Here is a 24,032-nt window from a genome sequence, read left to right on the forward strand (position 1 = left end):
GTTACATTCACCTTGGTATCCTAAATCACCCGCCATCAAAGATAAACAGGTAGTAACAACATGGGAAGCTATCCAACGTTCAGTACAGAATATGCGATTACTATTACTGCACAATCCAACTTCACCTGAATTCGCCGAATTCCTCGTGGGGTCCATCTTACCACCTTTATTCTCACTTCATACTTTCTTGCAACGCGAACGGAACGAACATAAACACATTCAAGAAAAGTCATTACAGAGTTCTCTAGATGAAGGCATTCAGTCGCTCTTGATAAGCTGGGGTAAAAGCGTTAGTGAAGAAGCTGGAGTGAAGGGTATTTGGGCAATTGCCGAGAATGGAAGTGGATGGGGAAAAGATAGTATTGAAGGCGAAGGTGTTAGACTGCAATGGGAGAAGGAAGGCGAAGGAGTCAAACTTGTAGCTTCGCGGTAAGTTATTCATTTCAAACATCCCTCTGTCCATCGTGATACTGATCATCTGTTTACTCGAGCAGAGCCACGGCAGACGAATCTGAAATCATGTTACCTGCGATCAATTCAGCTCAGACGACGAAAGAAGACGATATCCTCACCCAATTCCTATCTCGGCAACATACATACCCTGATTCCCAGCTGTTGTGCCAATTAATCGATTCGTTGGATCGACCTGATTTCGCCAGCGAGGTCATACTCAAATCATTAGACTCATGGAGAATCAAGTTGGCTACGGAGACTGAACCTTCGTTAGAGTAAGCTGCGTCCCAAGTTACCGATAGCCTGGTCATGAATAAATTCAGCTGACATGAATTGGATATAGTGCATTGAGCAATTTACAGCTCACTATCCAGATGATGGAGAAGCTTGGCTCTCAGCTATTTGCTAAACCGTCTCAGGTATTAGGTTTCGTAGAGAGAGTACTTAATGACCAAGTTCAATCACTCGATGATGAATACTTAGAAAGCGGAAGTGAGAAACCACTGATTGCAGAAGTGAAAGGTGAAGAAATAGTACATGATGATGTTGCACCTGATGGGAAGAGGGGGTTGATCGAAGTTGCCTGTCAACTACTTGCATCTCTCGAAGGTGAGTTGAGTTGAACAACCTTGTTACATGACCTCACCTAGTACAATATAGTGTCAAACGATTGATGTAGCTGATCTAACATTCTTTAGGCGAAGGGCAGCTTAAAGACGATCTCGCCATACTTCATCCTATACTCTCTCATCTTGACGTACTATCGCTTCGATCCCCGTCGGTATCAATCCGCAACGCAGCTCGAGAAGCTCAGCTACTGCTAACACATCGTCAATCGTCACATTCATCTCAAGCTGTTGATCCCAAGCAAGCTTCGCTTGAGAAGTACAACCAAGCAACGACTTTGATCAACGATGTTACTCTCCCAGTCAAAGCGCATGGATTAACTATGCTGAAAGATCTAGTCTTTTCACCTTTCTTCGATAATTCATTGACACCAACCATACTAGATATCTACGTCAAGCACCTGGACGATAAAGACTCGTTTATCTACCTATCGGCCATCAAAGGGTTGAGTGGTATGGTAGATGCACTAGGTAGAGATGTATTTACAGCTCTGATCGGCAAATATACCACGGAGTTAGGAAAGCTCAAAGTCGCTGGAAAGAAAGATCAAACGGACATAGTGGAAAGGGCGCTTCGTCTTGCTGAAGCTATTGATCACGTAGTAGAAAGGACTGGTGATGCTCTTGGACAATATGGTCAGTCACTCAACCCTTGATTCGATCGTTCACTCGCTGACTCTTGTTGACATAGCCAACGACATCGTCCCTCCTCTCATGACCATGTACCCTACAACCTCTCTTCCAACTGTCATACGAAGTTCGGCACTGTCCATTCTCTCTACCTGTGCAAGAGTATCTCCATTCAGCATCCTTCCATGGGCGTTTGAATTGGCAGAAGGTACTCTGGATCTGGTACAAATTGAATCGGTAACCTCATCACCTTTCCGACCTCAAGCCCAACAGCCTGACCGAGATTCTGATCTACCTAAATTGCAATGGGGTAAATCGAAATTGATTCAACTTGTCGATGACGAACCCATCCCTGAACCTGAAGAATCAATACCGACTGAACCGGTCAAACCCCGAATCGTTGATGAAGAACCTACCAAGAAAGAAGATGGGAAACATCCAGCATTACGAAGAGCAGCATTGAGCGTATTTAACTGGTCGATCCGAGTGATCCTATTCGTTAGGTTTATGAATTCTGCTGAGAAAAATGATCAGATTAATGGATCAGATGGGATTGATATAAAGGTTTCAAATTATTCACCAATCGACCTAAGATTATCGTCAGACAGGGAAAAAGAAGGAGGGGAAGAGGTTGGATTCTCAAATGCGTTTATAGAAAGAGCGATAAACATCATTGGATATGTCCAGAGATTCGACGATGATGAAGTCGTTCGACAACATGCTCAGAGTGCAGTCAAGGATCTGTGGCTGTTGAAAAATGGAGGGATGGACATGAATCCGGAGCAGAATGAGGGTGGGATCAAGGGTTTGGAAAGATTGAAATTGCTTAGGGTCAAGTGATATAGGCGTGAACATCGATGGATATGACCGGAGTTCAAAGGGAATACTTAGAGGAAGGAATGGCTGTAAGCACGATAGGAGAATCATACAGCTACGATTACAGATTGACACTTACGACAGGATTGACGATAATGTTTTGATGACTGAACGATGACCATTCTTTCTTCTGATAACATCCTGCATATATCAATGTCCATAGTTACAAGTAACTCAATGAATCAGTTCACATATCAGTATCATAACGAGTGATCATTAATGAATTTGACGACATGCAGCATCTGCTTAGGCGCTCATACTACTGCAACCTTGATACTCAAGAAATTCGACGATTGCTTAGTATGTCAGGGTTGTCTCATTCATCATCGTTCCTATTTGACACTAGTAACTCACACATTGACGCCACAGGGCGGACGGTCATCGTCGTCAAGCATGAATTAAGCGACATTCGGAAGACGACGCATATTTCTACATTTTTTCCTGTTATTTGTGCTAGTATACGTGCGCGTGGAGCATAACATAAGAACGACGTAGATGCTGTAACGCGGTGTCCATCCTATACTTATCTGATATCTCACTATTCCTACGCATTGAAACAAGAACACACATCGCACTCCTTTTGACCTTCTTTCGAAGCAGGCGCAGGATAACCAACAAGATCATCTAAGATGGTCCAGCAAGTCTCAGTCTACCAAGGGTCGAACGATAATTATTACACTCTCACACACGAACTCAAACCTATAATCTCCATCAGACAGTATACATGGTGGCAAACACTGAAATTCTGGTTCACCCTACCTTTATTCACTTGGCGTATTTATCGATGGTGTAATGACGAGAAGCAAGATGAATGGGATCCCACGTATGTGAAGCCCACAGGAGAGTTCTACGATTATTTAACGGTGGTGAAAAGACCAAGTGAGGGAAGTAGATAGGTTGACATCGGATTTTGAGTGGGTAGCGTTTGGAAAAGGTGATTTCGAACGTACATGTAGACTCGTAGTCTCCCGCTTGCAAGCTTAACAATCGCATGATCAATTCGCCTGCTACCAAGGGATACACTCGGTCGCCTTTCATATCTTGTTAGCCGTCGTACATAAGCCTGCGCCAGCCAAGCGAGTCAATCGTTCATGTCACCATGAATGACTCGCGGCGAGCAAAATGATCAAACCGGCGAATTGAGATTTCATTTGTCAAGGCGACGGCGAACCATCTTTCAACCAAACCCTGAATCTCTTATCTTTCGACTGATCATATCCCTTACTACATCATTGGTCGTGACATACACAAGCATGGTGATACAGGAGACCATACAACACAGTATAAAGCATATAAGTTCAAGATGTATTCTCCTCATGCTTCTTCCGGATCAAACTACCTGACTCAACTATCGCTTGCAAGATGGCGGAACCGAAATCACCTAGCGAACTTACCAAGGAAGATGCTTTCCTCGATGCTGTCAATGCAGTCCCCGAGGGAGGTCTTTCTACGATCGAAGAACAACAGAAACAACGAGGGTTGTTTTCATACTCCGAAGGTCAAAAGATCCTACGAAAAGTCGATCTTAGGCTGATGCCCTTCTTGCTGTTGACCTATATCCTTAGAGTGGGTATTCGGTATCTGTTCACAGTGTTCGATCATGGCTGACTTTGGTCTGTAGGGTATGGATGGTGGTGCCATCTCTTAGTTAGTAAAACTTCGGTCTTCGAAGGCATCAGTGGCGAATGGCTGACTTGCTGCTTACTGATACTGAAAACTTCAGTGTGAAAACCATGAACAAAGGTTCACCAACCAATATCTTGAATCAGCTTCACATGTCAAGTAATCAATACTCTTATGCGTCTACTACCTTTACACTTTTCTATGCTCTTGGTGAACTCCCTTCTAACTTACTCTTCAAACGCACCACCCCAAGGTGGCACTACATGAGGTGAGCAGTTTTGTCTCGTTCAACTGCATCACCGGTTTTGAGGATATGCGCTTATTGACTGGTTATAGGATCGTGGCTCTTTGGTCAATCGCTGCTATCTGCCATGCCGCCGCCTTCAACGCTGCTGGTCTCCTCACTGTCAGTCTACTCATACTCATTCCGATGCAATCCCAACTAATGCTAGCACGATTATACCGTCTTGATCCATAGGCACGAGCATTCTTGGGTCTGTTCGAAGCCGGTATGGCTCCTGGTGCTTATCTCCACCTGACATATTACTATCGACCGGATGAGATCGGTCCTCGTATCGCCGCTATCTCTGCGATGTTCAACTTCTGTAACATCTTTGTTGCACTTGAGACATATGGTCTCAGCTACATTGATGGTCATGGTAAACTTGGTGGTTGGCAGTAAGTTGATTTGCGGGTCAAGACAGTCGCCAAATCACAGATGCTGATGTTCCCGTGGCACAGATGGACATACATCATCAACGGTCTCTTGGGATTGGTCTTATTGGCCATACTGTACTTTTGGATGCCTGATTGTGAGTCATTCTCCTTGTCGAGCTGTAGTAGTTTGGCTGACCTGATTGCTCCTCCAGTCCCAGAAGACTGCAAATGGCTCACTCCACAAGAACAGCAATGGATCGTCGGTCGACTTCCTGCAGGTTCCTCTCGATCCAACGACAAGAACTTTGACTTCAAAGAGCTCAAGGATGCTTTCAAAGACCCAATCAACCTCACCTTCGCCACCATGATTGTCATCTACGTGAGTTTGCGTATATCACCTGTCCCGTCTAATTCAAACTTACCATGGGCTTACACGTTTTTATCCATTGATTAGAACACCGGTAACCTCGGGATGACTTTCTGGCTTCCGACTATCATCAGTAACCTTGGTTTCAGCTCGACCGCTTCCGCTCAACTTCGTAAGTCTATTGGCATCATATATGGAGAGGAACAAGGAATTTGACTTCCGACTTTATTCTCCAGTGAACATACCTCCCGCTGCGCTTTACTGGATCGGTGGTATCGGCGGTAACATGCTTGCCGACAGATTGACAATGATCCCCAGACCGCTTTATCTCCTCACCACACTATCGATCTACACGGCAGGAATGTTCTGTCTAGCCTATGTAAGAAGCATAGGTGCTCTGTACGCCATCATCTGTGTGATGCAGGTCTTCGCCAGTGCTTCCTATCAGTCCTTCATTCCTTGGCGTTCCCAATCTCTGAAAGGAACCACCGACGCAGCCTTCGCCATGGCGTGGCTGACTGGAGCAGGCCAAGTGGCAGGTTTGTGGTCTGCTCAGATTTTCAGAAGTCAATACGCCCCAAGATGTAGGTGGATCTCACGATCTCATCTCTGTACTCTGTGCTTGATGCTGATAAAACACTAATCCTTCTTTGATTTGCAGACAGCATCCCCTTCATTGTTTGTGCCGCTTTGACAATTGGTGCTATGGGTATGGTCGTGGTTAACTGGTTCATGACATACACCAGCGAGAAGGAAACCCGGAGAATCATGGCGCTCAGACGTAAAGTTGGGAAAGAGAGAGACGAAGTATTGCAGGATGATGTTGACCTCGGTGCCGAAGTGGCGCAAAGAAATAATCGACCCGCTGGTGTTTCAGCTTAGACACCTAAACTTCAATGGGTTGTGGTTTTGCGTTCGTAATTACAAATTTTCAAGAGTGTCATACTGAGGTCATGGGTGGTATATACTACGATGAAGGATGTTATTCAGACTATACATAGCTCTTATAGCCATCAAGCCTTGGCTTGGTTCAACTTAGACTTTGACGTTTTGTTATTTTCATTTGTACACGATGATGCAGACGACGATTGGCGATGAAATGAATTCCACACAGTACTGTATGCCCAGCTCTTCCCACAAGATCTGACTGATTCTCCAATGACGAGCATGCGCTATGGACAATGTCCTGAGCCGGCGTCATCTCTACCGATGCAGCATGCGAACAAGAATACAACGGGGTTTAGACAGCTGGTGCACATTCGTACACATGTATCTTCGTTGCATCATGGTGCCCATACATCGATTGATGCTAATGCTATGCAATGCATTTGTAATATCAGGTACTCCAGGATAACTATCACTACAGTATTGAGAATAATGAGCACTATTCTACTCATGTGGGTTAAATCCATTGATCCAAGCGGCAGAATGACCTCGAGGACCGCTATCAGGATGGACAAATTCAGATCAGTACACGCGGAAGCGTAGCAGACGATAATGGAGTGGACTCACGGAAGCGTACTAAAACCTCTCTTCAGATATTGTCCATCGCCCACTTGATTCGTCACCGTGTTCGTATCCCCATCATATGACACTTTACCTCTGAGTATGACCGTCTTGGGCCAGTCGAGTATCTCCATGCCCTCATAAGGGGTGTAATCGGCACCATGATGTAAATCTGTCTGCTTGATGGTCACCGGCTTTCGCGCAGATTCAGATCTCCAGATGATGAAATCAGCATCCGAGCCAGGGGCAATAGTTCCTTTCTTGGGATACAGTCCTAATTAATCATCACAATCAGTACGGTACACGCATCATTCAAAAAGAGTTTTGTATCTCTCTCAGACTCACCATACAATTTAGCTGCGTTAGTCGAGTTCAATTCGACGAATTTCTGAGGGGATATCCTGCCTTTTAAGACTCCTTCAGACCACAGTAAGGGTGTTCGGGTACATACACCAGGTAAACCATTCGGGATGTGTTTGAAATGACCTCTGGGACTTTTGACAGGATCTTTCAACCCGAGCTGTTTACCCTGAGCGTCGTAGTAGTTGGTTGGGGCGTGGTCCGAGGAGAATACCGTAAATGTACCATTCGCTAGACCTTCCCAAATGACTTCTCGTTCTTTTGGATCTGAACGTAAAGGGGGAGCGCAAACACATTTGGCGCTATTAACGGTGTAACCCAAAATCAAAGTTAGCTATGTGGTTGAGGTCAATCACCTTCTAAGGAAAACAGACAGACAATGCCGCTCACCCCTCAAAGCCTGGCGCCTGCATCTTCTCAGCGGTCAGAAGAGCATAATGGGGACAAGTTTCAGAGTAGATCGGTAAGCCTCGAGTCTGAGCCTTTCGGATATGAGCAGTAGCTTCTCTCGAAGATACGTGGACGATGAGCATCGGAGCATCAACCACCTCAGATAAGCAGATAGCTCGGTTGGTCGCTTCCGTTTCTACCAGTGGTGGTCGTGATGTACCATGATGCCAAGGTTCGACCATCCCGCGTTCGATGAGATTCTCAGTCATCCAGTCGATTATATCTGCATTTTCAGCGTGGACCATTGTAGTCACACCTGTTCGTCGAGCTGCACAGAGGATGTCGAGGACTTGTCGGTCGTTCAGCTTGAGCAAAGGGTATGTCATGTAAATCTGCAAATCCGATATATCGATTAGCAGATCGTCCTGTCCAATCCGAGGCTATCTGGTTATTCACCTTCACACTAGTAATACCGAAATCAATCATCTTGGGTATTTCCGTCTTGACCACATCCTCCGATGGGTCACTGATAATAGCATGAAAACTGTAATCCGTGTATGTCTTGTCTCTGGATAGCTCGTAATATGCTTCTATGGCAGGCATGACCTGTTTCCCTTTAGCCTGAACTGCAAACGCAATCACCGTTGTAGTTCCTCCAGAGATAGCTCCTCGGGTTCCGGTTGTCCAGTTATCAGCTGACTTGGCTCCTGAAGCGGATTGGCCGATGTGTACATGGGAGTCCACTCCTCCAGGCTGACCAAAGTATCAACAGGGTCCTATCTTGGAATGTTGTAGCTCAACTCACAGTGACAAATCCTCCTTCCGCATCGATGACCTCACAGTCAGAGGTATAAGGCAAATCTTTTCCTAGACATACTACTACACCATCTTTCACACCGATATCACAAGCGACTTGGTCCTATCCAGATATCAGGAAGGTCATTGACGCTGTAGGGAATCGATTGACTCACAGAAGCAGTCACTACGATACCGCTCTTAATGACAAGGTCGAAAAGGAATGGGTTGGTCATGATGGATGATAATTTGCGTTTCGTTGAGACAGTGATGGTCGAGACTCGTCGTTACAAAATGCAGGATTTGATTGACTTTCATGATACACCCACATCATACATCATAGCCTACCGACCGCTACGTGTCGACTACCTGTCTATGCAGTTGCATGACATACCCGAGCTATCTTTCAGTCGGGACCCGGCCAATCTCCTGTTGTATTGACACCCCCAGTGTATAAACTGTAGGCCGATGCTTTTGCCGTGAACTAGTGAGCGGCGAAATCGGTTATCACATTGGAGAAAGCGAGATCGCCAATTACGACCGATGTTTTCCCCTTCCATTCGCCAATACTCTGCTTTACCACCCCTACTGTACATGGAAATCATCATGGATTGGGCAAATATCTCCAATAAAGCCACCGTCGCCAGTTACATTATCGCCAATGGTTGACTCGTCGTGCTTGTTGAGCCACACTCTGTCTTAAAGCTCTCCGTCCGTGAGCATGGCCTACAAAGCGATATAAGCGCTCTATCATGTCATGCCCTTTTGCATTCTTAATAATATTTTATGGCACTCATCTCCCATCGAACAGCAATCATGCCAGACGCTAAACCCATTGTGGTTATCGGTGCTGGGGTGATCGGTTTGACCACTGCTGTGAGATTAATAGAATCTCCTTTATACGCTACATCCAAACACCCGATTCACATTCTGGCCAATCACCTTCCCAATGATCCACTAGACCCATACTACGCTTCGACCATCGCGGGCGCCCATCATCTGAGTTTTGCGGATGACCATGACACGCGACAGAGGATGTATGATACTCGAAGTGAGTACCTCATACGAGCAACGAGATGCTTGAGCTGATGGGTGTGATCAGCGTTTCAAGTGATGTATGACGAGTGGAAGAAGGAGGGTGAGAAGACTGGGTTGATGCTACTGAAGCAAACGGAGTACTACGTTGGAACTGATAGTCATCTCAAGGTGTATGAAGATCACCCTGATGTAAGTCGATGCTCATCTTCTTCAGTATTATATTGAAGTAGTGAATCATGTCTGTTGCAGTTCACAATCCTTGACAAATCCACCTATCCCACATCTATTGATCATTCTATTTCTTTCACATCACTCACCATGACCCCATTTGTCTATCTGAACCGTCTTCTCAAACGACTGGAAGGGAAAATTCAGATACATCGGTATCATCTTCCCTCTTTATCCCATCTAAAGCACCCGTCATGTACTGCTCTGATAGGATCGACGTCACCACTGGCAGTCTTCGTATGTACCGGTATTGGAGCTTTGACTCTGGGAGGGGTAGAAGATACCGATGTATATCCCACTCGTGGTCAAGTATTAAAGCTGAGAGCTCCATGGATGAGATCAGGATGGACGAGACAAGTGGGATCTCTAAACGGAGGGGAAGGAGGTGAGAGAACCTATATCATTCCAAGATATAACGGCGAGGTGATCATCGGAGGAACGAGGGAACAAAATGACTGGTACCCATATCCTCGTGAGGAAACAACAGAAGATGTACTCAAGAGAGCTCAAGAGATCTGTCCCGACCTGGTACCTCCATATACAAAAGGCAGAGAAGACCACGACGAATCCCCCTTGAAAGAAATTGTGGAAGGCGTTTTGGTTGGATTCAGACCATCCAGAGAAGGTGGTATCAGAGTAGACATAGGCGATGACCTGTACCTAGGCAATGACAAAGTCAAGGTGGTCTATAATTACGGTCATGGTGGTGCAGGCTGGCAGAGCTGCTGGGGCACTGCTGAAGATGCCGTAGAGCAGCTGATGAAATCGTTATGACATTAGTCTACCATGTCCATATATCGTATGCATTCAGATTCGATTCCATCGGTCTGTTTTGCTGTCAATCCAAACGAGTTGCGACTGCATGAATCAATATGAGGTTGTTGCGAGAATGTCGAATTCTTGGTTGAGACAATTCACGATTCAATGCTCCTGGATTTAAATGATAAACATCCTTCGCCGAACATTTCTTGTTTACCTTGTATATATTCTCCCCAAATCACATCATGTCAGACAACTTTTCCAATGATCCTATAGACCCTTCTATCCCCGCTCATGCTCATGTCTCGCCCACCAACTTCCCGTTACACACCTTGCTAAACAACAGTAACACCCAGATACCCATTGCGGGACGCAGCTTCTCGATTCCCATATCCCATCCTCCCCGACCTGCAGCTCCAATAGATGAGGGAGGTGGAAGACCAGCTAGGTCCCGCAAGAATAGACCGTGTGATGCATGTCGTAGGCGCAAGACGAGATGTTTGATCACTGCTATCGGACCACCATGTTCCCTTTGCGCCGATGCGAAGAGGAAATGTACATTCAATTTCGCACCACCAGCACGTAAACCCCGACAATCAATTCGGCCAGCATCAAGTGAGAATGAGACAGGTGAAGCAGAAGTGGAGATGGATGGAGATGCTGGGCCATCAACTCCGAGTGCAATCAATGGGAAACGAACCAGGTCACCAGATTCAGTAGACAGGATAGGGGGCAATTGGAGGAGGAGGAGGGAGACATCACCACCCGATACAACTTCAGTTCAGACGAGCAGAAGAAACTCAAATCTCACTCAGCTTGCAGATACAGCTTCTTCATTTGACCATCTTGCTGTATCTGGGTTCGAACCGCACGGTGAGTCACAACCTGGGTGATAACAAAGCTAACATTCGCAGTCCTTACCAACCCCATCACCGATGATCTCCTGCCCATACAGGATGAAGAAGCAGATAAGCCTACGGATAGACCCCATGTCAAGCAGATCGTGAGTAGCATTTATTCAAGCACCTTTGCAACATCTCTGACGACACCTATATAGTCATCAGACCCCAAAAGACCAATCTTCGTTATCATGCAACCGAGACATGAGAGTAAGTCGTCAGTCTTCCACTTCCTAAGAACGCTTCAATTGACCTAGCACAGATTTCAGATCAGGAGGAGCAGGTATCAATGGTCTAACCAATCTTCGAACCCTGATCTCACATCAGCCTACTTCATTCTCCGAACCCTCACTTATATCAGCCTATACCACACATGTTCATACTGCTAGACCCATTCTTCCCAAAGGCAAGATCAGCCGATTCCCTCCTAATCTTCTCGCAGCAATCTTAGCGAGTTCGTTCGCCCATGCGAAAGATACTAGACCTCTAGCTGGGCTGGCTGCAAACCTGCTGCAAAGTGCTTCAGAGGGAACGGGAGAGTCCAATCTGGTAACGGTGATAACGAACATCATGATGATAGGTGTGAGACCAGGAGCAACTAATCAGGGGTCGTATCTGCTACTTGCGCATGTAAGTCATTCACTATCTTCCTTTCCTTGTCCTGCGTAATTAGGCTAAATTTGACATAGACAATCGCCCTTGCTCAATTGTTGGGCTTGCACCTCGATCCGTCCAGCTGGTCCATACCAGCATGGGAGCAGGATTTGAGAATCAGGCTGTGGTGGATGTTACGCATTCATGATGCCTGGATGAGCTTCCGTGAGCGAACTAAACCTCACATACGCACATCAAGAAGACGCTTATTTTTGCGCTCCAACAGTAAATTCCCGTCCATCGCATGTGCAAGCCGATAACAGCACCGCGCCTCTCCCTCAACTAGCATCCCTTCTTGAAGCATCATGCGCCTTCTCCTCTGCATCTTCGGACTCAGCCAAATCGTTCATCGCCTCATGTCGGCTGGCCAGACTGGTTTCAAGACTTCAATCGGAGGTGTGTACTCTTGGAGCAGTTGCTGATCGGACTGAAACGGAAAGAAAGGAGGAAGTGGGAGATATACTGCTTGCGGCAGACGGTTTATTGAGAGATTGGAAAACATCACTCGTTCCTAATATGACCCGTCCTCCGGGTGTTAGTGAGTTTGAGAGAGGTACGTGCAAGGCTGACAGGCAGATTCGCTGCTGCTTTGTCTTCTTGGGTTCCGATGTATGCTCAAGCGGATCCATATCGAACTAGAACACGGGCTGGGCGCGATGTTCGTTACTCCTTCAGACATCCTTGGACCCTTCACCGAGTTCGTCACATTCATAACCTCCCTGACAGAGGGCGATTTAGATGGCTACTTCCTATCTTGTGAGTATTAGCCTGTCTGAGAGGGGCTGACTAGTGTCTCAGACTGCTCCCATATACTGTCTTCCGTCCTCGCTTCTCTAGTCCGTTTCGTACTTGGCTCCCAGACCGAACCCAACGTTACAGCGTTGAATCTTATTGCCCGACTGATTCGCTCACTGCACCATTACCAGACAAATTACGCGTGGGACATCGCCGGTCCTGCTCTGAGACGGGCAGCGACGATGGGAGACCGCCTACGCAAATTGGAAGAGCACGTAGAATTGAGTGAAGCGCTCAGAGGCAGCAGCTCTTCCACACCTGGTGACCTTAATCTGGATGCTTCCTTACCTCCCCCGGTGGCGCCCATAGCGAGCGGTGATGTTGCGGTCGAGCCTCAGCTATTATGGGATTGGACAGGAGCAGAGATTGATTTCGATCAACTACTCGGCCTTTCTTCGACTGCAGCATGATACAATGCATCACTGTCCTCTTATCAAAGCAACGATCATCTGCAATCCCATCCTTGCCCCATCTACCACCTTGATCTCCTTCCCTTCTTCATACGCCGCTTCTCTAATCCAATGTTCCATCCCGCACATTCCTCCACAGCCCAGTACGATCACTTCTGCTCCTGCTTTCACCAGCCCTTTCGTAGTAGCCTTCATATTCCTCTCTACCTTCGCTTGATCTCCTTCCTGCAGCTCTACTACACTCAGACCAGTGGTGATAGGCCCAGCGAACCTATTTGAATCGGTTGATCCGAGGAATTTTGCGGTAGCTTCGATCAGGTTCGTCTTGATTCCAGTTCCAGTAGCTATGATACCGAATTTTCTAGTGGTTTGGAGCATCGCAGTAGCGACTCCAGCATGATAAATACCGAGAACAGATAGTAAGATACCTTTCTCTGAGGCGTATATTCGTAACTCAGTGATTAAGAGATGTTCCGAGAAACAAGCTACCAGAACTCCGTCGTACTTGTGTAATATCGGTGGTAGCTCGGTCATGCACGCCTCGCAACTTGATTTGGCTGTCGCTTCGTCAGAGATTCCAGCAGGTCCAATGGAGGGGTTGAAGAAATCGACAATAGTATTGGACGGTACATGTGGTCGAAGAGAACGCTCAATAGCATGGGTGATGGATGAGGATGAATTGGGATTTACGACTAAGATAGAGAGTGATTCGTGCTTGGTGAACATATTGCCAAGACTGATACCGCGAAACTACTCTGAAACCAGGAAACTCCTACTTAACAACTTTGCACACCAACTTCGACTGTGCACGCGTCTGTCTCACCCTCTCTGGCATGCCCGTCAATCACCCTTTCGGCCTCGTGTTCCCGTTTTGAGATGCCAATGGGGCATTCCTTATCGGCAATGAGTTTTCTCGCTGAAACCCGGCGAAATCGAGTTTGCCACGGCAACCTCCTCGGTATTCATGTCTAGCGGCAAACTTGCGAAATGGATATTGGCGACTGGTTCGTCAAAACACATCAGACCGACATTACGAATGCAATCGTCTGATGCATGCGATTGACATTTCTAGCTGATACACCTTCAAAATCTTCCCAGGTGAAATTTGTGCTGTAGCCATATGATTCTATCGGAGACAACGATGGGAAGACCACTAAAAGTTGCTGCTGCCCAAGTAGGTGCAGTACACCGAACGACCAGTCGAGCAGAGGTGTTGGAAAGACTGGTCAAGCTACTCCAAGATGCTTCTACACAAGATGTGAAACTTCTAGTATTTCGTGAGTAAGGTGCATTCCGAAGCCGACTCGTAATGATGACTCATGTGTATTGCGAATAGCCGAAACCACTTTCACTACCTTCTTCCCCCGTTACTACATTACCGATGATGAAGAGCTGGCAAGCTACTACGAGTATGAAACAGCTGAGACCGGACCGGTGACTCAGACGAAGAACGTCAAGGCTTTTTTCCAGAGAGCCAAAGAATTAGGCATTGACGTTCAAATTGGGTATGGAGAAGATACAGGAAATGGAAGGTATAACACCGCGGTATATGTCAGCGGGAAAACGGGAGATGTGTTGAACAAGTACCGAAAAGTGAGTGATGTCGAAATCCGACTCATATCTTTGAATGGTATCTGACCATCTACCACTAGGTGCATCTGCCAGGATCGACTGAACCTTTTGACCTCAACCCAAATACTACAAATCAGCTGGAAAAGAGATACTTCCTTCCTGGTAATTACGGGTTCCAGGCGTTCCGAGCCAGCTCATTGAAGGAGACCTGTGGAGGATCAAGCCCCATAGTTGGACAACTGATATGTAATGATCGAAGATGGGCAGAAGGATGGAGGTGTTACGGATTACAAGGTGTGGAGATCCTCTGTTGCGGTTATGTAAGTTCGGGCTAAAGACTTCTCCCGTGGGAGATAATATACTCGATGCTGATATCCAGAACGCTAGAATACTACCGCCTATGCCCCTCAGCTATGGGGTGGTGATCAGAACATCTCTAGGGAGAAGGCCTACGAGGAAGCCATGGTTAGTACCTCAGATCTTCTTACCGGCGATTGGAGCTCATAAGCTAATATCGTTTCTCCCCGCTCAGTTCCACCACAAATGTAAGTAGATGGACCTCTTTGGTCTGACGTTTCCCGTGAACATCAGCTAATAGCATTGCATGCGCAGTGGTAGTGCAAGCTCATGCGTATACCAACTCCAGTGAGTGGGAGGTACTACAGCTTCCAGAATCAATAAAAGGCTGATTTACCTCATGCATATTCTAGTGTTCTGCATCACTGCTGCTCGAGCAGGTAACGATGATGATCGACATTCACTCATCCCTGGATCTATGATTGTAGACCCAGAAGGTCATATAGTTGCAGAGAGCAAGACCGAAGAGGACGAGTTGGTGATTGCTACGATTGACTTGGATGACTGTAAGCAAGGGAAAGAGAGGACATTCAATTTGGGTAAACATAGAAGACCCGAAATGTATGGTAGGCTGGCAGAAGAGGGTGGTGTCAAGCCGCCACCTGAGGTATGATGCAACCGCATTCACGACATGCATTGATATATGGTAATATGAAAAGACCTACAGTGATTGCAGTACATTTGAGCTGTCGGACACGATATCAGCTGCCAGATTTGCATTCCGGCAGAACGCTCACTACTTTTTCTCTCGGTAGAAGTGCTTAAATATCCTGGTTTCCCTTGAAAGTGATAATAACCTGCCCTCGCCCACGAGGAAGAGCGGGTTCGAACCGCCATAACCCTCCTTGCTCATTGCCACTTGTGTATTGTACCGCCATCAGAGGATCATATAAAAGTGTTTGCATATGGAATACCTCACAGAGACTCAGAACAGATGTATTTCAAGGTCACTAGAGCAGAACATCTGGTTCTCGCTCAACGATCAATTCAAATTCGGGATTGAAGTTGTAGTAAGTGTTCTCGTGGCTAGATGATACAAGGTCAGCTGTTGATCTACAGAGTAGATAGTGCAGCTCACTATTGAATGGTGTTAGCAGTAAAGACAGCATCTTCAGGATCGATCAAGGTTTTCTTGATACCACTTCCTTCGGCAGCTTCCAGCAGAAGTTGGACTTTGCACTGTTTGTCCAACGCTGAGAACAAATATGCACACTCATCAACGGTATTTCCCAGAGTCAGGAGACCGTGATTCTGTAAGATAGCACATTTATTTCGTGGTCCGAGAGCTTGAGCGATGTTTTCGCCTTCTTGAGCAGCAAGGACCTGTTACCAAGAGCTCAGCTCACTTGCTGAATGCAACAAAGCGAGAGAGGACGTGCAACTTACGATTCCTCCAAAATTGTGATACACAGCTTGATTATCGTAGAACAAGCAGGAGTCCTGAGTGGTGATGTCTACTGGTCTACCAAAAGCCGACCATGCTTTACCGTGTAGGGAATGGCAGTGTCCGGCAGCTTCAACTTCAGGTCGAGCTTTGTGTATAGCAGAGTGAATGTGAAAGCCCGCCATCTAAGCCTCGTTGTCAGCCTATACTGTGAGAAAAGTCAAGTTTCACTTACGTTGATGGGTCGCTGAGCACCTAATGTAGGATGGACATAGCCCTCAGGAGTGACAAGTACAAGCTTGCTCACTGACATGGCTGAAAAGTGAACACCGAACGGATTCATCCAGTAATAATCGCGTAAAATTGGGTCCTTCAGTCCTATCAGCGAGGGTATTTGCCACTTCAAGTCATCAAGCCCACTTACTCGTACAGTGATATGACCGCTGATACCCTCTCCGTATCCTAGCTTGCCCCAGAATCTAAAGGCAGCAGCAAGATGTTCCTTCACCCATTGTCGCTTTTTCAAGAGACCCTCCTCATCTTCCGCATACATGAACTCGGGATAACCTTGGATCCTCAAAGTGCCTTCCTTGTTCCCTCGCCATGTTCGCTCAAGAGGGTTTTTAGAAAGGTCGGAGGTGGTTTGATGGAATGGGGTGACCGCAGGTGGGACATCTGATAAAGCGATCGGTGCCATATTGATGGATATTGAGGAAGTAACAGTAAGAAATGGGTGTGTGTGGTGATTTTAGTGTGTGAGAATGATCGTGCATCTAAACGCGCACTTATATATAAATTATCATCAATGACATTCCGGTATTCGCGATCTTGTATGAAACCGAAAGCTTGATCTTGGCTGTCCCATGCTGTTTACCTATGTTCCATTGACACTTGTGAAAGGCCAACGAGATCAAGTATGCGAAATCGGCTTGAAGGCACCACAAAATATTGCTCGCCGTCGTGGCCGTTTCGCTGGCCGTCTGTGAATGACCCTGAACTACAGAACTGTTGAAGAGATAAGGACGTCTGTTTATACAAAGATCACGTGATCTATCGATCTCTATCTCCATTGTAGGTTCCATCAGGAAGGAAGTCCATATGAGGAGACAGAGGCCAAAATGGTCCTCTAGGTGCCTCTGGGCGTTGTCAAGAGGTACATGTAAACGTTAAATGTCCAATTCTTTCATCAACGGCCATAGAAGGTATAAAACATCGCATCCCGTCCGCTCTGCGCAATTTAAGTTACCTATCGCTCCCTTGGTATAAGGTGGGGGACCACTTGGGAATCCCGGGTGCTGTTGTTTTTGATTTACTTATCGGATGTCTACAAGTCTTACTTAACACGTGCATGACATATGCTGCTACTCTATTGACATCGCGTTGGTATAAGATAAAAGCTCTTATCTGGGATCAAGGCATACACGATCGTGCAACACTCATATATGGCACTTTGCACTCGCCAAGCAGCCGATCGAGTGATCGACAATACTGTTTTCGGAAAGACCACGCCCTCTTCTACTTTTTGTACAAAGGTCGAATTCTGATAAGCCAGGTAAATAAATAAGCCACCGCAATGTTGGAGACGCAATGAACAATCAGAACACCTATGGAAGAAAAAACGATTAGCAGTTGTACTCGTAAGACTGTAGTCAACTTCTCAAATACTCACCCCAATCCCTCCACATGTTGTCGTATTCGTAACCAAGGGATTGAACGTAATCTGATCCGTATGATAGCTGACAGTATGCACAGCTCGATGTGGCCGCAGGATTGATGAGGTAACCAGCGGCTGTTGCCAGAAATTCGGCGGCATATTCACCACAGGTCATTCCTGTTAAACATGCAAAATCGAGATGAGCACCAATTCTGTCATTTACCGGATAGACGGACTCACCGGATGGAGCAGCAAACGTCGTTAACTCATTGGCAGCACAGCTTATCGCCTTGCTAGACAGGGTGCTTTCCATTGTTGATCCATAGAACCATCTGAGGGGTGATAACCAGGAGAATATTGTGTGATACGGCTGTGGCACTGAGGTGATACACAAGAGTCAGGTTCCAATTTATCATTACTGATGTAAAATTCACTCACTGTTCGGCCATGGAACCAGTGCCCACGAGAGAGCGTTTACAACTGTTCACGGATAGATGAGTCAGTCGTGGCCACACGGAGGTTTGCTCTTGAGACACTCACCATTCCAAATGAAGCTAAAGTAGCGGAGAAATCACCCTCCCTCAGCATTTGTCACTTGTGCTGGGAACATTCTTGCATCACTCACGATAAAACAAATCCAACCGCAAAAGTCGAAGGAGACAAGGCTCCAATCATGACTCCGAATGTGCACGTATATATCGAGTACACCGCCCACGCTAGCCAGCTATCGAATGCCACATCTGGTCAGCTGTGTCTGCCATTTGGTACACCTCCTAGTAAAGCTTACTGTAGTCCGCCTACCATGGCTGAAGATTCCAGGCCAACTGTCCAATAGTAACTTAAGAAGAGGAGAGTGAACGCTATGAGGTTGATTGGAAGCTCAACTGCAGTAACGTCAGTATTGGGCGTGTGGGAGCTCATCCTGATGAAGCCCTGATGCACACCCACCGACTAGTAGTGCGGCGACCAAGGCCTGCCATGAATAGACACCAAGTCGTTCTCTGGCGAGGTATATGCCGAACTTGGCCTTCAAGAGAAAGAAATGACATCGGTCAATATTCTTTGTGTGTCTCCTGTGCGACGCACTCACCTGATAATTACACGCTGAGTCGAAGGCGACGGGAGCAGCAGCTTGAGCAGCAACTAGGATGGATAAGGACATGACTTGAATGCCGGCAACCGAATGCTGCATCTGATAGCAATAGAAACCGATAAAGAGCTGTCGTAGAGTGTGATAGTGTTAGTATCTTTCTACGTCTCGCAAATGCCTGGACGCACACCTATGAAGACACATAACACCAACTTGGTGGTCCAATAAGATCCATCTCTATATTGAGCTCTCATGTTCCTGATTAGAAGCTCCTTAAACTGCACCGCAAAGCTACTAGCGAAAGGTGCGGTATCTTCCTTCGATAACGACCCCATGGGGATGACAGCCTCGGACGACTTCTCGAGATCGTTGACTCTCTGAAGGATGGCAGCAGCCTCATTGGACTTTTGCCAACGTTCTGGCCAGTTCACTTCAGTCCCACCGACTAGAGGAAGATGAAAACTATTCAGCGAAAGGCGACACCTTGCATTAGTCGACTCACCGGGTGCGATAGTGGCTATCAAATGCTCAGCGGGGTTGGCCCCAGGATCTAAAGGACTTCCATATCTCCCGAAGTACTGCGATACCGTGGATGATCCCGGTCCCGTAGGTCCAGCATAACAGGTCTTTCCTCCGGCAGCCAACAAGATGATCGAGTCGAACATTTCAAACAGATCTCCAGAAGGCTGGTGGATTACACAGCAAATTGCCAAGCCTGATCTAGCGGCAATTTTACGGAGGAATCTACATATTTCGTATGCGGCTTGCGAGTCGAGACCAGAAGTGGCTTCATTCCAGAACGTGATCAGGTAAGCAGACGTAGAAACGACTACTTCCAAGCACTCACGTTCGTCCAAAAACAAAAGTGAGTCCGGCCTTGCTGCGAGTTCAACGCCAATGGTGACCCGCTTCCTTTCCTCAACATTCAGTCCTCCTGTATCGCGACTTCCGATGAGGGCATCAGCGATAGGCCCCAGCTCCAGAAGGTCCAGAACCTCTTCAGCATATGCCAGTTTCTCTTGTCTTGTATATTGCCCAGCTTGACGAAGTACGGCAGAGAACTGTAGACATTCGCGGACACTAAGTGATCCAGGACGTCAACCAGATTGTATTGTCGATATCTCTACCGAAGCAGCTTACGTAGAGTATGGCTCATGGACATCTCCCTGTTGAGCAAATCCAGCACAGCGAGAGAATGTTGGTCCCAGCGGCTTGCCGTCGAGCAGCATATGTCCTTCGACCTTTCCCGTTGTTTGTCGACCGGCAATGGTGTTTAGAAGCGTAGTTTTACCAGCTGCAAGGGAGATTGGAGATTTAGTGCGAAACAGGCATTGTGAGCCTGTTGTATCTACTCACCTCCTGATGCTCCCATTAAAGCCGTTAATCTGCCTGGCTCGACGATACCTGTCACGTTATCAAGTAGTCGTCGTTCCTTGCCCCCAACTTGAACAGTGTAGCAGACATTTTTGAATGTGAAAATGGAGCGCTTTTGGACTTGCTCCTTCACTTCATCTGCAGTGAACGAATCCGCCTCAGAGTGGGTTGTCTGCAGAGGTTGAATGACTGCGCCACGCTTGTATAACTTGGATGACGCTGATCCACTGTCCCTCACCATGATGGTGTTACCCAAGACGACCATGATTGCGTAGATGGCGTACCTGGAGGATGTTAATCAGAGACGTTTGTAGAAGTGCGGTGACCTGCCTAGACGATTGAACTCACATTGCCCATAAAATACCAATGTTACGCCAAATGTGGCCACTGGTAAACCCATACTTGAGGCCGATCTTGCTCAGACTTCATCGTCAGTGTTGTGAGCAGACTACGATATGTGACACTCACAAAAGTACTGCCAGATACGTCAGCGTCACCCTCAGTAGCACCTGGAATCGTGCAACCTTGATATGTTATGTCAGTGTAACTTGGTCCATGAGGCACCAAATCTGTAGCACTGCAGGTCAAAGTCCTCGTGCGGAACTCGTTACTCATCAACGCCTCAAAAGCATAGGCGACTGGCGAGATTCTGGAGATCCAGCCAGCCCATCGATCTGGCAAATGGGAATGAGAATGAGGTAAAGGTTAATTCCAGTAGACAGTATGATCTCGCTGAACTTACGTTGGAGCGTAGGGGGCACAATAAAGCCTCCACTTGTCAAAACAAGCATAAGTGATAAACCTCCGAATCTGATAGCGACGGACAGATCAGGGCACCAAGAACCAATCATGCGGTACATGACACTAATGGGAGATATGGATCAGCTCCTTCAAGATAGTCGAAGGTCTGAACTCACGAAAGATTCAAATAGGTGGTATCTGCAAATAAATCTCTTGATCAGCCAAAACGGAAAGGTGAGAGGGGTTGGTCAGATGATACTCACAGATGATGAACCAGAAGGTAAAGAAGGTCTCGGCTTCCGTATTCAGACCCAGTAGGAAGTAGAAAACGGATGCGAATACAAGTGTTTGCAAGGCGTACACACCACAGTCAATCTATCAAATTGGCTCAGCATATTAACGATCTAAGCACGTCATTACAGTACATCACACTAACCAGCATTTCTGCAATGATCTTGGCGGCTGGGTTGTAAAATCCAAGTTTCCTGTGTTTGATCAATAACGCACGGCCCATGACCGTAGGTGGAATCTATTTTGCGAGAGAGTCAGTCAAAATTGGTGCTTCGGAGCTATGTCCAGAATATTGTAAACACTCGCCTCTGATAAAGAGAAAACGCAAAAATATAAGATCGTGAAGAACAGCCCTCCTGCTACGGCAAAACTACCGGAAGCGTTTGCAGCTGGTTTGTAGAAAATGGATCCCACCACCACAGCCTGCAACAAGTTAGAGCCTAATTTGATGATCATATCCTTCGGAGCCGACCGAACCAGGTTCGCCTGACGCTTGATCAAGACGACGGATTGTCTTGCAAAATTGACTTTGTAAGAGTTCTTCTTCCCGGTCCCTCGATGTTTAGAATGCTTCACCGCGGCTCGGAATTCATCGGCATGCTTGTTCGAGGAGTGCTCAGCCTGTTTTCGGAGCAATAGTCAACAATGGGTCAGGTGACCCTCCAACAGCATTTCAAGCTTACTCTGTAATCTCGCATGTCGTTCAATAGCTTTTGATACTCGGGACTGGCTTTAAAGTAAGCGGCCATTTCCTCTGGAGTTTGCGGAACCCCAGGCCCATCGTAATCGTGTCTGATTCGCCTTTCGTTTACACTGGTACAAGCGGTCAGGAAATCGGGCGTCCTGCGACAGATTCAAAGGAAAGCTCAGCTATCTTCATCTCATATTCGAAGGACTGCTACTGACGTTTGTCTCGGCTTCTTCTCCCAGCCTTGTCGAATAAAGAAGAGCTGGGCGTCCTCCACCAGGCCGGCGAACACCATGCGTCCATCATAAATCACTGTGACTCTGTCGAAGCATGTATGATATACCTCTTCCGATGCTTGGTACTGCGAAACAAAATTGACTAAACCGGTGCAAATGCCAAAGAGAATGGGCCGCTTACGATCGATACGATCTGTGAGGAATTGTGGGGCATCAGTTTTCATATCCTCGAAGCTGACATTGCGGCTGAAATGACTCACGTTGGTCATCCCTGTTGCTCGTGATATCTCCTTCAAGCACCGCAAGAAGTGTACGGCTATCGCGGAATCGAGACCACGGATGCCTATCAAGAACGAACATTGGGGGATCTTAGCTTGTCGTCCAGGAGTGTATAGTCGAGACAACCTACAATTGTCCCAGCATAGAACTGCAGCATTTGTTGCAAAGACCTCTGAGAGCGACACCCGTTTTCGTTCGCCGCCGGAGACACCCCTGATGTAGTCATTGCCTACCATTGTGTCGATGACATGCGGCACTGCGATGGTAAATTTTGCGTTAGGTCGAGTACCATTCTGTGCATGGTATGGTCCATTCCGACACTCACTGCCAAACATTCGTAACAGTCGATCTGTTTGATCTTTTGCGTAAGTGGCTGGATCTTTAGGATCATACATCTTCTTCGGATGTTTGAGTTTCTAGGTGATTCGACGACCACGTAAGTCTAGTGATCTCATATCGCTGGATATCTTTCGCGTACCTGAGCTACTTCCAACGTCTGACCAACACTTAGAGCTAGTTGCCAAATCATGATGATCAGCCATTGCTCTCTATAAGTTTGGGATTGGAACCTCACTTACTTGGCTCGTGAATATCTTCTTCGTTGTTGAATATGATCTCTCCACCGTAGAACTTCCTCGCTTCATGCGAATCGATGGTGGAATACTTAACGTCTCCTTCGACTCTCACAAACGGACTCGTCTCATTTGCTAGAGCTCGAAGGAATGTGGAGCACCCCGAGCCAGGACGCCCGAGAACCAACATGGTCTGCCCAGCTGGTACTACACCGTATAAGCCTGAGATAAGTTCTCGCGTAGAACCGGTTTTGATGTTGAAGAGTTTCATGACAAAAGAAGGGAAGTTCCACATCTGCATATGACAAATTTTCAATGTTAGCATGTGATGTCTTCTGGCCTGTTCTCTTGACAACAGCACTTGCCTGGAGCAGGGATTTGTCTGTACTTTCGACCTCCCTAGTAAGCTTTCCCGCGCCGATCACGGTCAGGTTCTCATAACAGACGCCGAGGTAATGATACCCAGCATCCGCCAACGGAATAGTTCCCGCTTCTTCAAATATCCCTTTTCTGGTAGCGGGTCTCTCAGGTTGCCCACATTTTGATGTCGGTGTCAGTACCATGACTGACGATGCCGCAGAAGGCTCAGCCTGAGAGGACTCATAAGGTCTTCCCGAGTTTTCGTTCGCCATAGTAAAAGACGTATTTGCACGCCAATGAGCATGTATAGCAGAATGTAAGTACTTCCTGCGGCCTCATCAGACCTCGCATCCTTATATAGATATAGA

At 46.9% G+C, this 24,032-nt stretch overlaps 9 protein-coding genes across 9 annotated transcripts; 5 read left to right on the plus strand and 4 right to left on the minus strand.

Moving 5' to 3' along the window:
• Window positions 1–91: 91 nt before the first annotated feature.
• On the plus strand, window positions 92–2,549 carry I203_104435 (uncharacterized protein; the record flags this gene model as incomplete). Its single annotated transcript, XM_019143974.2, has 5 exons — window positions 92–429; window positions 495–728; window positions 797–1,062; window positions 1,152–1,715; window positions 1,771–2,549. 5 exons carry the CDS (start codon window positions 92–94, stop codon window positions 2,547–2,549), a joined length of 2,181 nt encoding a protein of 726 aa, XP_019007023.2.
• Window positions 2,550–3,947: 1,398 nt separating this feature from the next.
• On the plus strand, window positions 3,948–6,114 carry I203_104436 (uncharacterized protein; the record flags this gene model as incomplete). Its single annotated transcript, XM_019143973.1, has 10 exons — window positions 3,948–4,151; window positions 4,207–4,232; window positions 4,309–4,476; window positions 4,545–4,614; window positions 4,687–4,886; window positions 4,950–5,020; window positions 5,078–5,244; window positions 5,320–5,404; window positions 5,469–5,816; window positions 5,894–6,114. The coding sequence occupies 10 exons, from the start codon at window positions 3,948–3,950 to the stop codon at window positions 6,112–6,114; spliced, it is 1,560 nt and encodes a 519-aa protein (XP_019007022.1).
• Window positions 6,115–6,621: 507 nt separating this feature from the next.
• I203_104437 (dihydropyrimidinase) lies at window positions 6,622–8,519 on the minus strand (the record flags this gene model as incomplete). The annotated part of the gene is made up of 7 exons (XM_019143972.1): window positions 6,622–6,676; window positions 6,745–7,012; window positions 7,084–7,400; window positions 7,489–7,880; window positions 7,945–8,241; window positions 8,294–8,407; window positions 8,460–8,519. 7 exons carry the CDS (start codon window positions 8,517–8,519, stop codon window positions 6,622–6,624), a joined length of 1,503 nt encoding a protein of 500 aa, XP_019007021.1.
• Window positions 8,520–9,099: 580 nt separating this feature from the next.
• On the plus strand, window positions 9,100–10,323 carry I203_104438 (uncharacterized protein; the record flags this gene model as incomplete). The annotated part of the gene is made up of 3 exons (XM_019143971.1): window positions 9,100–9,334; window positions 9,386–9,510; window positions 9,571–10,323. 3 exons carry the CDS (start codon window positions 9,100–9,102, stop codon window positions 10,321–10,323), a joined length of 1,113 nt encoding a protein of 370 aa, XP_019007020.1.
• A 230-nt stretch (window positions 10,324–10,553) lies between these two features.
• Window positions 10,554–13,066, plus strand: I203_104439 (uncharacterized protein; the record flags this gene model as incomplete). The annotated part of the gene is made up of 8 exons (XM_065517529.1): window positions 10,554–11,181; window positions 11,271–11,311; window positions 11,366–11,417; window positions 11,470–11,837; window positions 11,897–12,026; window positions 12,088–12,399; window positions 12,501–12,617; window positions 12,699–13,066. 8 exons carry the CDS (start codon window positions 10,554–10,556, stop codon window positions 13,064–13,066), a joined length of 2,016 nt encoding a protein of 671 aa, XP_065374347.1.
• Window positions 13,067–13,075: 9 nt separating this feature from the next.
• On the minus strand, window positions 13,076–13,792 carry I203_104440 (uncharacterized protein; the record flags this gene model as incomplete). Its single annotated transcript, XM_019143969.1, has 1 exon — window positions 13,076–13,792. One exon carries the CDS (start codon window positions 13,790–13,792, stop codon window positions 13,076–13,078), a length of 717 nt encoding a protein of 238 aa, XP_019007018.1.
• Window positions 13,793–14,207: 415 nt separating this feature from the next.
• Window positions 14,208–15,608, plus strand: I203_104441 (uncharacterized protein; the record flags this gene model as incomplete). Its single annotated transcript, XM_019143968.1, has 7 exons — window positions 14,208–14,343; window positions 14,403–14,659; window positions 14,719–14,958; window positions 15,026–15,103; window positions 15,171–15,183; window positions 15,251–15,283; window positions 15,349–15,608. 7 exons carry the CDS (start codon window positions 14,208–14,210, stop codon window positions 15,606–15,608), a joined length of 1,017 nt encoding a protein of 338 aa, XP_019007017.1.
• A 337-nt stretch (window positions 15,609–15,945) lies between these two features.
• Window positions 15,946–17,076, minus strand: I203_104442 (uncharacterized protein; the record flags this gene model as incomplete). The annotated part of the gene is made up of 5 exons (XM_019143967.1): window positions 15,946–16,021; window positions 16,074–16,318; window positions 16,382–16,564; window positions 16,615–16,749; window positions 16,804–17,076. 5 exons carry the CDS (start codon window positions 17,074–17,076, stop codon window positions 15,946–15,948), a joined length of 912 nt encoding a protein of 303 aa, XP_019007016.1.
• Window positions 17,077–17,894: 818 nt separating this feature from the next.
• I203_104443 (uncharacterized protein) lies at window positions 17,895–23,936 on the minus strand (the record flags this gene model as incomplete). The annotated part of the gene is made up of 28 exons (XM_065517530.1): window positions 17,895–17,983; window positions 18,049–18,210; window positions 18,274–18,411; window positions 18,472–18,513; window positions 18,574–18,587; window positions 18,659–18,757; window positions 18,821–18,917; window positions 18,982–19,060; window positions 19,124–19,252; window positions 19,312–19,568; window positions 19,626–19,910; window positions 19,971–20,203; window positions 20,264–20,417; window positions 20,480–20,781; window positions 20,846–20,910; window positions 20,966–21,171; window positions 21,240–21,361; window positions 21,415–21,436; window positions 21,502–21,613; window positions 21,675–21,767; window positions 21,830–22,150; window positions 22,213–22,372; window positions 22,436–22,796; window positions 22,863–22,988; window positions 23,058–23,148; window positions 23,211–23,245; window positions 23,311–23,599; window positions 23,670–23,936. 28 exons carry the CDS (start codon window positions 23,934–23,936, stop codon window positions 17,895–17,897), a joined length of 4,350 nt encoding a protein of 1,449 aa, XP_065374348.1.
• Window positions 23,937–24,032: the final 96 nt, after the last annotated feature.

This window comes from Kwoniella mangroviensis (genome assembly GCF_000507465.2).
Source record: "Kwoniella mangroviensis CBS 8507 chromosome 1 map unlocalized Ctg01, whole genome shotgun sequence".
Taxonomy (NCBI): domain Eukaryota; kingdom Fungi; phylum Basidiomycota; class Tremellomycetes; order Tremellales; family Cryptococcaceae; genus Kwoniella; species Kwoniella mangrovensis.